Source organism: Motacilla alba, chromosome 23, assembly GCF_015832195.1.
Source record: "Motacilla alba alba isolate MOTALB_02 chromosome 23, Motacilla_alba_V1.0_pri, whole genome shotgun sequence".
Classification (NCBI taxonomy): Eukaryota; Metazoa; Chordata; class Aves; order Passeriformes; family Motacillidae; genus Motacilla; species Motacilla alba.
Window position 1 is genome coordinate 5914309 of NC_052038.1, and position 13946 is coordinate 5928254.

Sequence of the window (13946 nt, forward strand, 5' to 3'; positions counted from 1 at the left end):
TCCATTCAGCTGCTGCAAATTCCCTTGGAGCAGGAGAAAGCAGCAAGGGAAGATTGCCACGTTCGTATTTTCTGGAAAAATCCCTTCGCCCGGGATTTGTCTCCTGGGAAGCTGAGAAGCCTCAGAGAAACAAGAGAACAAGAATGATCTGATTTGCTTCTCCTGTGTTCTGCTGCTTGGGGTGTGGTTGGAGATTGTTTACCCATAGGTGATTGTTTCTGTGGTTTCATGTGAGTTGTTTCCACTCTTTGTTTTCACTCTGGAAAGAGTCACGAGTTTCCATCGTTATCTTTTTAGCCTTCTCTAAGCATCCTTTAGTACAGTTTACTTCAGTATTCTTTAATACAGTATCTTAGAATAATAAACTAGCCCTCTGAGGACACGGAGTCACATTCACCTTTCCTGCCTTCCTCGGGGCACCCTGCAAACACAACAGAAGATCTCTGAGCCTGCAGCATCAGGAACATTCTTGTTGGACTCTCAGCTGGCCATGGGTTTATTTCTATTCCATTCTTTCCAAGTTCCTGCTTGACAGGACGAAGGGGAATGGGTGAAAGCTCAAAGAAAGTGGGATTAGAGGAAACATTAGGGAGAAATCCCTCCCTGTGAGGGAGGTGAGGCCCTGGCACAGGTGCCCAGAGGAGCTGGGGCTGCCCCTGGGTCCCTGGCAGTGCCCAAGGCCAGGCTGGAGCAGCCTGGGACAGTGGGAGGTGTCCCTGCCCATCCGGGGGGGGAATGGGATGATTTTAAAGGTCCCTTCCCACCCAAACCATTCCTTGATCCCCAGAAAACAACTTCAGCAGCTGCTTGACATTTGAAAGGCGATGGGTGGGAGGACACCCAGGTATTTTGCTTCCACCATCGCTGAGTTTTGGGCTGGAGCAGTCTCAGCTTCCCACTTTTAACAAATTCCTTCACTTCAGCCACGGCAAGAGCCGAGTGATGCACGCTCCGAGCTGGCACACGTGAGACACAAACTGGCTGGCAGAAACAGAAATGCTTTCTTCTTTTTTTTTTCATTCCAATCTCAATTATAGGAATCAAATGCGTCATCTGGATCAATAGTAGGTTGAGATTGCTCAGCCAGAAAGAGTTCAGATATAAAAAGCTGCAGCTGAGAGGCTTCCTGTAAGCTCATGTGTTATTGCAAGTGAAATGATGACAGCGAGCCGTGCTTGCAGGGTCCCTCGGACAGCTCGGGGGAAGAGCAGGGCTTTAATCAGTGTCCTGTGTGCAGGAGCAGGATCCTGAGCCCAGGCAGATCTCATCTGGCCAGGAGCAGCAGGGATTTGCCTTTGATGTCCTCTGGTTCCCACTGCCCCGTGGAACGCTGCCAGGTCAGCATGTCCTGCTGCAATTCCTGCAGCTCTGTCTGCACACAACCTGCAAACTGCAGGGCACTGAGGCAGCCCGAAGGTACAGGAAATATTTCTGATCACTTAACCCTTCTAGAGCAAGAGCTGCTGTGCACAGAAGGGGCTGTGGCTCAGCCAGCCCAAAGGAAAATGTAAAAAAACAGGAAAAGGTGTCAGAATTCTTTGGGTGATTGGGTGTGTTGGTAAGGGAGGCCGGAGGAGGCTCCGTGCCCATGGACAAGGAGGGGCTGCAGCTTTTGGGAACGGGATATCAGGGTGACAGCAGGGAGGCAGTGACAGGAGCCAGGTGCACCTTCTGACAGCCGCTCTCAGATCAACCTGGCTTCAGGTGTGAGTTAAAAACAGAGCACAGAAGGTGGGTGGTGGAAGAGGGATGAGAATGATGCAAAAAATCTGCTGGGCCTGCAGATCCGGCTCAGGTTTGAAAATCACAGCTCCTGTGAAATCACCTGCTCATAAAGGGCCTGGAACAGGAACCTGTAATTTCGTGGTTGGTGCGTGAGCCAGAGGATGATCCAGCTGACTCTGGCAGAGCTTTATTGGAGCCCTGGTCCAGCTGGAGCCAGGGATATTCACTGAGCTCGGATCACCAGAAACCCTCAGCCCTGCCCTGCAGAGCCAGGCAGAGCTGGGGCTGGCACTGCCCGGGCTCAGCTCAGCTCTCCCTGTCCACTCTGGAGTCACAGCTTCCCCATATCCACCTTCCCACCTCTCAGAGGAGCCAAATAAATCCCAAAGCCATGCTGCAGCTCTGGAGAGGACTTGCTTCTAGAGTGGGGCCAGATTTGATCCTTGGCATTTTTGTTTGAGGCTTTAATGGATCCTGAGATCCATCAAATGAGATCCAAGGAGAGTTTAGGGGTCAGTGGGTCGGCCAAATGTGATTTTGTGTGGAAAGAGCCAGTGCTGGGCAGGCGGGAGCTTTGCTTTCAGGGGATGTCAGAGGCTGGACTTTGTTTTTCACGCTGGTTAAACGTCGGGACCCAGCCGGCAGCTGGTGGTGTAGATCAAGATTAAATTGGGGAAGGTCTGGCAGAATCTGGGTCACCTGCTCCTCTGTGGTCTCCCGTTTGTACTCCGAGCTGGCCTGACTCACGTCTGCGGAACGCGATGGGAGAAGGGAGCGAGCTCCCGGCAGCGGCTGCAGGGCAGCGCCGGGGCCAGAGCCCGGCCCGGCGGGGGAGGCGAGGCTGCGGCACCGGCTGCGCATCCCCGCGCTGCCCTGCCGCTCGAGTTCTGCTTCTCCATCGCCCCAGGACCGAGGGAGGGCTCTGAGCTGGGGCTGAGCCCGAGCATTCCCTGCTGGAGCTGCTCCCTGCCCTGCCGCTCGAGTTCTGCTTCTCCATCGCCCCAGGACCGAGGGAGGGCTCTGAGCTGTGGCTGAGCCCGAGCACTCCCGGCTGGAGCCGCTCCCTGCCCTGCTGTTTGAATTCTGCTTCTCCATCACCCCAGGACCGAGGAAGGGCTCCGAGCTGTGGCTGAGCCCGAGCATTCCCGGCTGGAGCTGTTCCCTGCCCTGCTGCTCGGAGTTCTGCTCTTCCCACCTCCCCAGGACCGAGCAGGGTCTCTGAGCTGCGGCTGAGCCCGAGCATTCCCGGCTGGAGCCGCTCCTGCTCTGCTGTTGGAGTTCTGCTTTTCCATCACCCCAGGACCGAGAGAGGGCTCCGAGCTGGGGCTGAGCCCGAGCATTCCCGGCTGGAGCCGCTCCCTGCCCTGCTGTTGGAGTTCTGCTTTTCCATCACCCCAGGACCGAACAGGGTCTCCGAGCTGGGGCTGAGCCCGAGCATTCCCGGCTGGAGCCGCTCCCTGCCCTGCTGTTGGAGTTCTGCTTTTCCATCACCCCAGGACCGAGGGAGGGCTCCGAGCTGGGGCTGAGCCCGAGCATTCCCGGCTGGAGCCGCTCCCTGCCCTGCTGTTGGAGTTGTCTTTTCCTCCTCTCCCAGCAGCAGGGGCTGTGCTGGCACAGTGCCACCAGTACAGGGCCAGCAGCAGCTACTGGGGGAACTGGGAATCTCCTGTGTGAGCCCTCAGCGCTGTGCTGAGGCCGTGTCACGGGATGCGTTTTGCGTGGATGCCACGGGGCACGTGGGACACCAGACTGGCACAATGACAATTCAGCGCTGGCCTCCCCAGGCCGGGTTTAAATATAGTGCAGACAGTGATTCATCCCAGCCAGCTGGAGTGACCCGTTTCTCAGGTCGGGACAGATGAACTTCACCCTCAAGGTGACTGCAAGGCTCTTTGGGGCTGCAGAAGCCCTCTCCTTGTCTCGGGGCTTGCCAGGGAGCTGCTGCGCTTCAGCAGGAGCAGCTGAAGGGGGTTTGGGAAAAGCTGGGCTTGTTTTGCTTTCACCAAGTTCCTCCCTGATTTATCTTGGTCCGGTTTGCCTGGGCTGCATTTCCTGCCAGGTGAAGTCTTCGGCTGAAAATTATTCTTAGACCTTTTCCCACCTGGGATCTTATTTCTGCAGCCATCTAAAATGGGCTGTTGCTCCACATTCACAGGAGCAAATTCACCCTTCCTCTGGCCCTCTCCTTATTCAAGCAGGGCGAAATGGAACACAGGCCTTCTGATGATGCTGATTTTAATGAAAAAACAGGGGAAAAAAGCTGCAGCCTGCTCCATTAGTCACCTGGTGTTACAGGGAAGGAATAAACCAGGAATGTTCCTGCTCTCTCCTCCATGCACCTTATGTTGTGTTTCTGCTTTTGTACTGTTTTTCAGCGGCTTTGATATTTTCCCTGGCACACAGGAGGAAAGATTGCTGAGATGTAGACCTTTACCATAATTAAGCAAGATTCCTCCTCTTGTGAGAGCTTGTTCCTACACAATTCTGGGGTGAGGGACTCAGACTGGGTTGTTATCTCAGATGTGAAGGGGTTTTTTTCCCCTCTTCTGGGATGGAACACGAGTCTGGCTGAGGTGATGGGGTTTACATCGTGCAAATGTCTCTCTCCTGCCTGCAGAGAGCTGTTGGAATTCTCAGCAAGGCTTCTGTGCGTCCCTAAGTGTGACTCTTAATTCAGATAATTAATATCTCGTACGTAGGAAAGTGGAGTTAAAAGCAAAGCAGCCAGACCCGCAGATCAGCGTGTGCTGATGCCCCTGAATTCAGAGCTCTGGGGGACAAATATCCCATTTTCTGTGGTCTGGATGGGGCTGCAGCACTTCTGTAGCTTTGGGTGAGGCAGCTGCTTTCCCTGCACTGTGCGTTCCCTCCTGACTGGCACACGGGGGTTTAGGAACCCCTTTTTTTGCAGGTTTAGCTCACTGAAATTCTCTACACAAAATCAGGGCAAGCCCCACTTCCAGCTTATCCATTTCTGTAGCTTCCAGCCTGGAAAAGTCCTCCTTGGCAACACAAGAGGTGCTGAGGGGATCATCTGAGGGAGGAGGAGAAAGATGTTCTTTGGAGCAGCCTTTCTTCACCTTTATCCTTTCCCTGCCTTGCCTTTTCCCCGGCATCCATCAGTTTTCCCACAGCTCCTGCAGTTGGCTGAATTCCCCTGCACAGGTGACATTGCCCTGGCTGGATCGCCATCACAATCCAGCCTTTCTGCTGCTTGCTGGAATAATTCCTCCCCGAAGGATGCCGGCAGTCCCTCAGCAGTGGTTTAATGTGCCAAGCAGCGCTGCCCCTCGCTCCCTGCAGCACTGCAACCCATGCCCAGGGAGCAGATAACGAGCTTCCTGAATCGCCCGGGCTCCTCCGCAGCCTGCTGCCCTCTGCTCGTGTTTCCAAAGCCTTGAAACAATCGATACCGTACAGGTTTCTCCTGTCCTGAGTCGTTACAGGTCATCAGGGGCTGTTTTGCTCACTCTCCCCACCGCAGAGACGAGTTCAGGGCTGGTGTTTGCAGAGTACCTCAGCCACGTTTAAATGTCTGGGTTTGCCCTGATCTGATCCCAAGCAGATAAACCAGGGGCAGCTGCAGCGACACGTGAAACAACACCAGGGGAGGAACAGCAGCCTCGGAAGCTTCATCCTCCCCAAACCCTCCCTGCTGGCCCACAGGCGAGGACAGCCAGGATCCATCCCTTCATCCCCAAACCCTCCCTGCTGGCACACAGGTGAGGACAGCCAGGATCCATCCCTTCATCCCCAAACCCTCCCTGCTGGCACACAGGTGAGGCAGAGCCAGGATCCATCCCTTCATCCCCAAACCCTCCCTGCTGGCATACAGGTGAGGACAGCCAGGATCCATCCCTTCATCCCCAAACCCTCCCTGCTGGCCCACAGGCGAGGCAGGGCAGGGTGGGCACTGCCAGGAGCCGTGCCAGCAGCAGGAGCCCCTGTTCCCTGAGATCAGCTGCAGAGCTGAGGCACAAATCGGGCCGTGGATGTCAGAGCTGTTCCAGCGCCGCGCTGGGAGACGGCTCCTTGTTCTGTCAGCGCCGAGCTTGTTCCCCGGGAGGGAGGGGATCCCTTCCTTTCAGGCTGGCAGCCCCAGCAGGGTTTGTTGTCACTGCCTGCACTTTGTAGTAGCGATCAGCAGCGGCTCTGTGTCTGCTCTACACGCTGGGGCTGCCCTGTTCTGGGGACGTGTTCAGATGTACCATCCCTTTCCATACCGGGGAGCAAGGCTGGCTTCTTGGGTTGGTTTCCTTTCCCCCCATTCCCTTTCCTTTTCCCTTTCCTTTTCCCTTTCCTTTTCCCTTTCCTTTTCCCTTTCCTTTTCCCTTTCCTTTTCCCTCTTTCATTGTCTTCCTTCCTTTCCCTTTTTTCCTCTGCCTTCTCCTTTCCCCTCTCCACATTTTTCCTCTGCCTTCTCCTCTCCCCTCTCCACATTCTTCCTCTCCTTTCCCTTCTCCTTTCCCCTCTCCACATTTTCCCCTCCCCATCCCTGTGCTGCCCCTGCCCCTCACCTCTCTCCCCCTGCCTGCTCCATCCTTTCAGGGCTGGGATGCCCAAAACCCCCCGGCTGGAGCGGTCCTGGGAGCCAGAGAGGCTTTCTGGAGATCTGTTCCAGCCCTGGGACTCATCCCACAGCCAGAACCAGGAATGTTTTCTGCTCAGAGAGAGGAATAAACATCGAGGCTCTCGAAAGGATAGTCTGGAGGCTGGAGAGCAATAACTGGGCCAAACTCCTTTGCCCTGAGTGTTATCTATCACTCTGTAGTTTGCTTCCTCACAGAAAGGTGGATATTAAATTCTATTTTTCTTACACCCATAAAAAAAAAAAAAAGTAATTTTCTTTAAATTATTTCTTCCAGAGCTGCTAAAAAACCAAGAATCACAATGCAGCAGGACCCCCATTTCCCAAGTAATTACACTCTGCCTCCTAACTCCTTCAACAGCAATTTCTCAATTTATTTGGCTTCTGTCTGGAATTGCAGTCACGGGCAGAGCTGGGCTCTGTCTTATTATTGCACAGACAAAATTGTTTTTTAAATGTAATTAAACATTTACCTTGAAGACAATGCTTTGTCTTCTTTAAGAAGCATAATATCTTAATTTAACCTAATCTGGAGAACCTTCCATTTCCAAGCTTTTACTTCCAAGACAATGTTATGCCAAACACAAAAAAAAAAGCAAAACAAAAAGATTTCCTAATTTAACCTAATTAAAAGATAAGCCTCCAACTTTTCCAGCGCCGCTGCCTGGAATGAGGAGCGAGGCGTAGCCCTTTGCTCAGAACTGGCTGGTTTATCCTCCCTCTGCTTTGCTCTCTGCTGTTGATTTTGATTTATTATCCTCCTTGATGCCCCCAAATCCTCTTAGGAAGCAGAGCCGACCAACCTTTCCCATCCTGGGGCCTTCCCTAAGAAGATCAAGGGACCACCACGGGAACGGCAGAGAGCTTTGCTTTGGGGGGGTTTTGTTCTGCTGCTTTGGGGTTGTTTTTTTCAATAATGATGAGACAAAATGCAGCCTGCCTGCTGTGCGAGGCTTCCCCGGGGGAGAGGAGATTTGAGGAAGGTGAAGGATTATTTCTGTTCCGTCTGAGCTTAGGTGTGGGGAGCCCACGGAGCGATGCTCTCCGGCTGGCGCTGGTCCCTGGGGGCTGCCCGAGGTACAAAATGCCAAAATCCATCCGTGCTCAGAGCGATGGAAGTGGCAGCTGGCTCGCAGGGCTCTGCCCGTCCTGAGCAGGACCAGACCTTCCTTTGGAGCTGCTCCCGGGGCTGAGAGGAGCCCGTGCAGCATCTGCCAACCTGCCAGGGAGGAGCAACCCCATCCCTCCCTCCTTAGGGCAGCCTGAAGCTGCACCAAGGGAAATACAGGTTGGATATGAGGAAAAAGCTTTTTATAGAAAGGGTGATAAAGTGCTGGAATTGTCCGCCCGGGGAGGTGGTGCAGTCACCATCCCTGGATGGGTTTAAAAAAGGACTGGATGTGGCACTGGGTGCCAGGGTTTAGCTGAGCTGTTGGGGCTGGGTTGGACTCGATGGCCTTGAAAGTATCCTCCAACCTGGTCATTGTGTGACTCCTGTTCCTCGTGGTGCAGCCACGGGGCAGGAGGGAGAGCAGCTGGGTCATGGGGGCCATGGGCTGTGGTGGCCATGGTGTCACGGTGTCCTGCGGGCCATGGTGGCCATGGTGGCCGTGGGCCGTGGTCCATGGTGGCCCATGGGCTGTGGTGGCCGTGGTGGCCATGGTGTCCTGTGGGCTGTGGTGGCCATGGGTGTCACGGTGTCCTGCGGGCCATGGTGGCCGTGGTGGCCGTGGGCCGTGGTCCGTGGTGGCCCATGGGCTGTGGTGGCCGTGGTGGCCATGGTGGCTGTGGGCCGTGGTCCGTGGTGGCCCATGGGCTGTGGTGGCCATGGTGGCTGTGGGCCGTGGTCCGTGGTGGCCCATGGGCTGTGGTGGCCGTGGTGGCCATGGTGGCTGTGGGCCGTGGTCCGTGGTGGCCCATGGGCTGTGGTGGCTGTGGTGGCCATGGTGGCTGTGGTGGCCATGGCGCCCACAGCTCCTTCACGCTCAGCAGGCCCTGCCTCCAACTGCAGGGGGAAAAAAGCGATTTCAAACCCAAACCATCAAGATGCAAATCCGCCTCGGAGGGTGGCCACCTTCAAGGTCCGCCAGGCAGGCACTGGAGCTGAAAGCATCACGATTGTTTGGGTTTATTTGGACTAAAACTCAACCTGCGGCAGCTGTGGGGAAGGTGAAGTAGGAGGATGGCCGGCTTTGGGTCAAGGGCAGCTCCACAGTCCTGTTGTGCCGCCTGCTTTATGCCCCTCAAAGCAATTTTCACGGGAAAATGACAATATTAGTGTGTCTGTGACTCTCAGAGCGTGGGGCCCCGCAGCAATCAGCTCAGGTATTTGTCCCCCGCGGTGCTGGTTATTGTGCAGGCGGCACACACTGAGCACACAAACAGCAGATGATTTCTTTCCTTTCCTCGCGGCTCCAGCTCCTTTCCAGCCTACAAAATGTTCCCTTTTAGCTCTTCCAAGTTTAGTCACAGCCGTTCTCTGCGTTTACCCTTTCCTGGGAGCCTCATCCTGCCCCATGCAGTTATTCCCGAGGGGTTCGAGATGCCTCCGGGTGTGGGTGATGCCCTTTTCTCCCTTTCATCGCTAATTCTGCAGGTTTGAGGGTGTTTTTTGTAACATTTATGAGCAGAAACTCTGATTTACCCTCTGGTACATGATTAGCTCACAGGGTCACTCAAATTTACCTGGTGATATGTTGGAAGGTTGGGATGTAGATTTAAGGATTTGGGATTAAGAAGTGTTTCACGGCACTTGAACACGGGCTCATGTACATCAGAAAAGGGGCTCCCAAGGCACCTCCAGCCCCTCCCTAAAACTCCTGCTCCTCTCCTCGTGCCAGCCAGCGAGGCAGCGCCCCCAGGGCCGTGGCACCCGCAAGGTTCGGAGCCCCTCGTGGGGGATCTGTGGGTAAATCGGTCCCTCGGAGCCCTCACGGTGCGTGAGGGCAGGAAAGGATGAGAGCAGGCCAGCCCGCCCCGCCGAGCCCTCACAGCCTCGGGAGCCGCCGCGTGCCCGCAGCCCCTTTTTAAAGCAGCGGCGCCCCCCCTCCGCCAATCGCAGCGCGGACGGGGCGTTCCTCGCAGCCAATGGGAGGTGGCGGCTGGAGGAAAGGGGCGGGGCCTGCCCTTTCCGAGCTCGAGCCGGGCAACTGTGGTAAACAAGGAGGCGGGGCTCAACGCTTCCCAGTCGCGGGCAGCAGCCAATGGGAGATCGCGGGAGGGGTCAGCCAGCCAATAGCGAGCGAGGGCGGGCAGAGCCGTGCGCGCTGATTGGCTGGCGCGGCGGCGGAGTGACCGTTGGCGGGAGGGGGCGCGGCGGGGGCGGGGCCGGGCGCTGTCGCAGTGAGCGGCGGCGCGGGCGGGGCTCCGTGCGGGCACCGGGCAGCGCTGCCCCGCCGCTCCCCGCGCCCGCCACGGCGGCGGCCAAAACCCCAGCCCGGCAAGGGGCTCGGAGCAGTTGGGTGCTTGCCTCGTGCGTGCTCGGATGGGCAGGGAGAGGAGCTGTCCCCTGGAGAGCGCAGCATCTTCCCTCTCCTGCTTGAGCGGGCGCCCCTGAGCGCCGGCAGCAGCGACGGGCTGTCGCTTTTGGGATGAGCGGGCAGGACTGAGAAGATTTAGCTCACTGTAGGAGCCAGAGCGGCTTGGATTTGTCAGAGGGGTGAGTAAACAGCGCTGGGGGTAGGAGGGCGTCCGCCCCAGCGGCTGTGACGGCGCTCGGGGGCAGCGCTGTCCCTGCCCGCAGGAGAAGGGGCGGTTTGGGCATCGCACGTAGGGGTTTAAGCCGTGTCCTGCCGGCTTGCGGGGTCTGAAAGTTGAGCTCTGTCTCTTCGGCAAGGAGAGGATGTGTAGGGGGGTATGGATAGCTCTAGCAGGCAGAGATTTGGGAGAAATTTGCCGGGATCTATTCGGCAAAACCAAACCCGGTAGATTTAATTTTTTTCATTACGATTTTTTGCCTGGAGAAACTCAGCCCGAGCCGAGCTTTCCGCACGGCTGGTTTGCAGCCCCATCGTCCCCAGCCCGGCGCGGGCGGAGGCAGCTCCTGGCAGGGAAGCGGAGCAGCCTCGTCCCTGTCTGTGTGCGCTGTCCCAGGGCACCCTGCCCCTCCTGGGGTGTCCCCGAGCACCTCGTCCCTCCGGGGTTCTCCCCGTTGTCCCCCGAGCTGCCCCGCCAGCAGAGCCCGGCATCCCGGCGCTGGATGGGAGATGGTGCAGAGCTGGGAGCTGCTCGCAGACCGGAGAGTTGGTGCCAAGTCCGGACAGAGGGAACCGAACTAGTGCCGCTGGAGGGTGGGGGACCGGCCGGCGACAAAGGCTCCTCGCATCCTCGGCGGTGTTGAATGACCGCGCTCTTGTCTCCCCCCGCCCCGCAGAAATGCTGCAGCATGAACCCACCGCCGCCTAGAGAGACGGGCTCGCACCGCCCCGGCGCCGCTGCCTGAGCCAGCCCCGGAGCACCGGCCGGCCGGGAGCCCGCACCGGCAGCAGCCCAGCCCAGCCCAGCCGCCCGGCCCCGGCGGGATGCGCTCGCCGCCGCCTTCATGCCGGCAGGGGGGACGCTGAAGCGCCGCTCCGCCCGGCCCGGAGCCACCCACGTGCGGTCCCCGCTGAAGGCGGCCGGTGGTGCCCAGGGCGGGCCCCGCTGAGCGTTTCGCCGCAGGAGGCAGCGGCAGCCCCCGGCGTGGCGGCGGGTCCCGCCCGGCGGCCGCGATCCGGTGCCCCATGGTGCTGCTGCGGAAGCTGCCGGGCATGCCGGGCTGGCCGGCGGCGCTGGGGCTGCGGCTGCCGCAGAAGTTCCTGTTCCTGCTCTTCCTCTCGGGCCTGCTCACCCTCTGCTTCGGGGCCCTCTTCCTCCTGCCCGATTCCTCCCGCTTCAAGCGCCTGTTCCTGCCCCGCCGGGCCACCGCCTCCGCCTCCTCTTCATCCTCCGCCTCCTCGTCCTCAGCCTCCTCCTCCTCCACCCGCGACACCGACCTGCCCCGCAGCCCCCCCGCCGCCGCCGAGCCCCGCCACGCCAGCCCCGCCGCCCCGCGCCGCCTGCGGGAGAAGCTCCGCACGGCCGCCCGCATGGCCGGGCCGCCGGCCCGCACCGCGCCCGCCTCCCGGCAGCAGGTGCAGGGCGGCGAGAGCCGAGCCCAGCCCGCCAGCGGCGCGCCCCCGGCCCGGGAGACGCGGGCCCCGTTCCGCTTCGACTACGAGCGGTTCCGCCGGAGCCTCCGGCACCCGGTGCGGGGCGGGCGGAGCGGAGAGGACCCCGAGACCCGCGCCCGCAGGATGAAGATCAAAGAGGTGGGTGAGGAGCGGCGCTCCCGGCCGAGCGCCCGCTCGGTGCTGCCTCAGTCCCTCCATAGCCCCCTCAGGCAGCCCTCACCCGCGTCAGTGCTCTCATCGCCCTCAGGCAGCCTTCACCTTGCTTCACCTCACAGCATCGGCTCCCCTCAGGTGTGTGTCCCCAAAGCCATGTCCCCACCAGATCTCCTCTCCCCTCAGGTGTGTGTCCCCTCAGTCCTCAGCTGCCATCAGCGGCCACATCTCCCCCTCAGTCAGTCCTTGCTCCCCTCACAGCCCATCGCCCTCAGTCAAGCCTTTCCCCCTCTCACGGCCATGACTCCCCTCAGTTTTTGGGGCCATGTCCACCTCATGGCTGGGTCCCCCCTCAGTGTCACCTCCCCTCACAGCCATGTCCCCCCTCAATCTGCTGTCACCTCCCGTCACAGCCATGTCCCCCCTCGTTGCCCCCACCCCTCACGTCCCCAGCCTTGCCCCCATTTCTCACACAAGCTCCTTTGCTCCTTTTCCCAAGGAGGGTGGCAGGAATTGGGGTGTCCCTTCCCGTAGGAATGTCCCTGTCACTGAGCACACACCTCTACTGAAATTAACGAAATGTAAATTTCAGCTTGGTCATTCGGGGGGGGGGGGAAAGGGTTATGGGGGAAGAAATTCGCTTGGTGGGAGATGTCTTTGCTTGTGCAAGAGTCTCCATCCCTGGGGGGTCAGAAGAAAACGGGGAGATGACAGAACTTGGCCGGTGCAGGGGGATGGAGGGACAGGATGCAGGAGCCAGGGAGGAGCGGGAGGCTCTGTCCCTGCAGGTCCCTGTGGGACTGGCACTGGAATTGTCCCCCAGTGCGGGGAGCTGACCCCTGTGAGCCGGGGTAGCCCCCCGGGGGGCTGCAGGGCGAGGGCAGGGCTTGGCCCCGTGCCTCCAGCTGGCGCGTGGAAGCCTGGCAGCCCCGCAGACACCCGGAGCAGGCTGTGACCCACTTAGCCGGGTTTGTGTGGGATTCCATTGTGGCTGTCGGGTCCCTCGCCGTGATGGATAACCAACTTGGAGGGAATTCTGCTCTGGGAAGAGGTGCCAATAAGTAAAAAGCACAGATTTAATTAAGCAGAGTATAAATTTCCTGGGTCTGTGCTCTCGCAGAGGTGCAGGCATCCAGCGACGATGCTGCCCCGGATTGAAGAGAGGATCAAGTCAGGGAATAACACACTGAGGGCTTTCATCCTCTCCAACCTGCATCTGAAAAACAGTTTTTGAAGCTCCCCTCCTGCTGTCTTTGTCAGGCACTAAAACAAAGGCTGGTGAAATTCCAATTCCTCTGCCAGCAGCCGGGGTGCTGGGTGGTCCCAGGAGGGATGCAGCCATCCTGTCCTGCTGCAGGGTGTTTGGAATGTTCCGGTGCCCAGCCCTCAGGTGTGCCTGGCTCTCTGCAGATTCCCACCTCCAAGGTGTGCCAGGGAGCACGACACACCCGGGAATAACCCAGCTCCCGCTCCGTGCAAACAAATCAAATTGAAAAATCAAATTTAGGGGAAGCGAGCGGCATTCAGTCCTTCATTTGGAGTTAATTATTTTTTAAATATAGCATTATTTCAAGCTGTATGGATTCAGCCCCATCTGTTTCTAACAGCCATAATCAGTGCTGGGTAGCAGAGTTAGAGTTTTCAAGGATGAGAATCCATAAATATTAGTTTTATGCTGACAGCTAATTACTCTTCAAACAGAGCCCTTATTTCTTAAAAGTGCCTACGCTTCTATTTATTCAGAGAGAGAGAAACAAATATGGTGCTGAGATATGAGGCTGAACACGCAAAACAAGGGAGGGTGGTGCAGCCTGGGGAAGAGATAAGGTGTGTCTCTTTTTGTTAATCAAAAAGACAAGAGGAAAACAAACCAGGAAGGTTAGAAGACAAATGCTGCATAAAAAGAAACAGATGGAGAAAAAAAGAATTGCAAGGAAGAAGCGATGATACAGCCTTTGGATTAGCAAATATTGCTCACATGATGTGAGATGCCAGCAGGGCAGGTGGTGGCTGTGCTGGCTGCTCTGAGTTGCCTTTCCCTCCTTCCTTCAGAGCTTTCAGCCCTGTAACTTGCTAGAAGGAGTCCCCAGCTGTCCTTGCACTGGGAGTTTTGTTCTTTTCTCTGCCTTCCCCCAGGCCATCCTCCCAGGTCAGCGCTCTGTAACAGGGAGGATGGGTGTGGGTGGGATTTGTGGATATTTTCCCCCCATCTGCCTGCCAGATGAAAGCCAGGAGGAAAAACTGGTGCATGACCAAAGATGCCCAGAGGTGATGCCCGGCCTAGAGACCAGAACTTTCTGTTTTCCCCAGGACCCTCCAGTCTGAGGAAT

At 57.8% G+C, this 13946-nt stretch overlaps 1 protein-coding gene across 1 annotated transcript in view; it reads left to right on the forward strand.

Annotated features, from left to right (window-relative positions):
* Positions 1–9634: 9634 nt before the first annotated feature.
* MAN1C1 (mannosidase alpha class 1C member 1) overlaps positions 9635–13946 on the forward strand; it is a 52190-nt gene continuing 47878 nt past the window's right edge. Inside the window, exons 1-2 of the mRNA XM_038160715.1 lie at positions 9635–9971; positions 10686–11601. Of these exons, the coding sequence (XP_038016643.1) occupies positions 11035–11601 (567 nt within the window). The 5' untranslated portion in view covers positions 9635–9971; positions 10686–11034. The remainder of the gene's footprint in view (positions 9972–10685; positions 11602–13946) is intronic.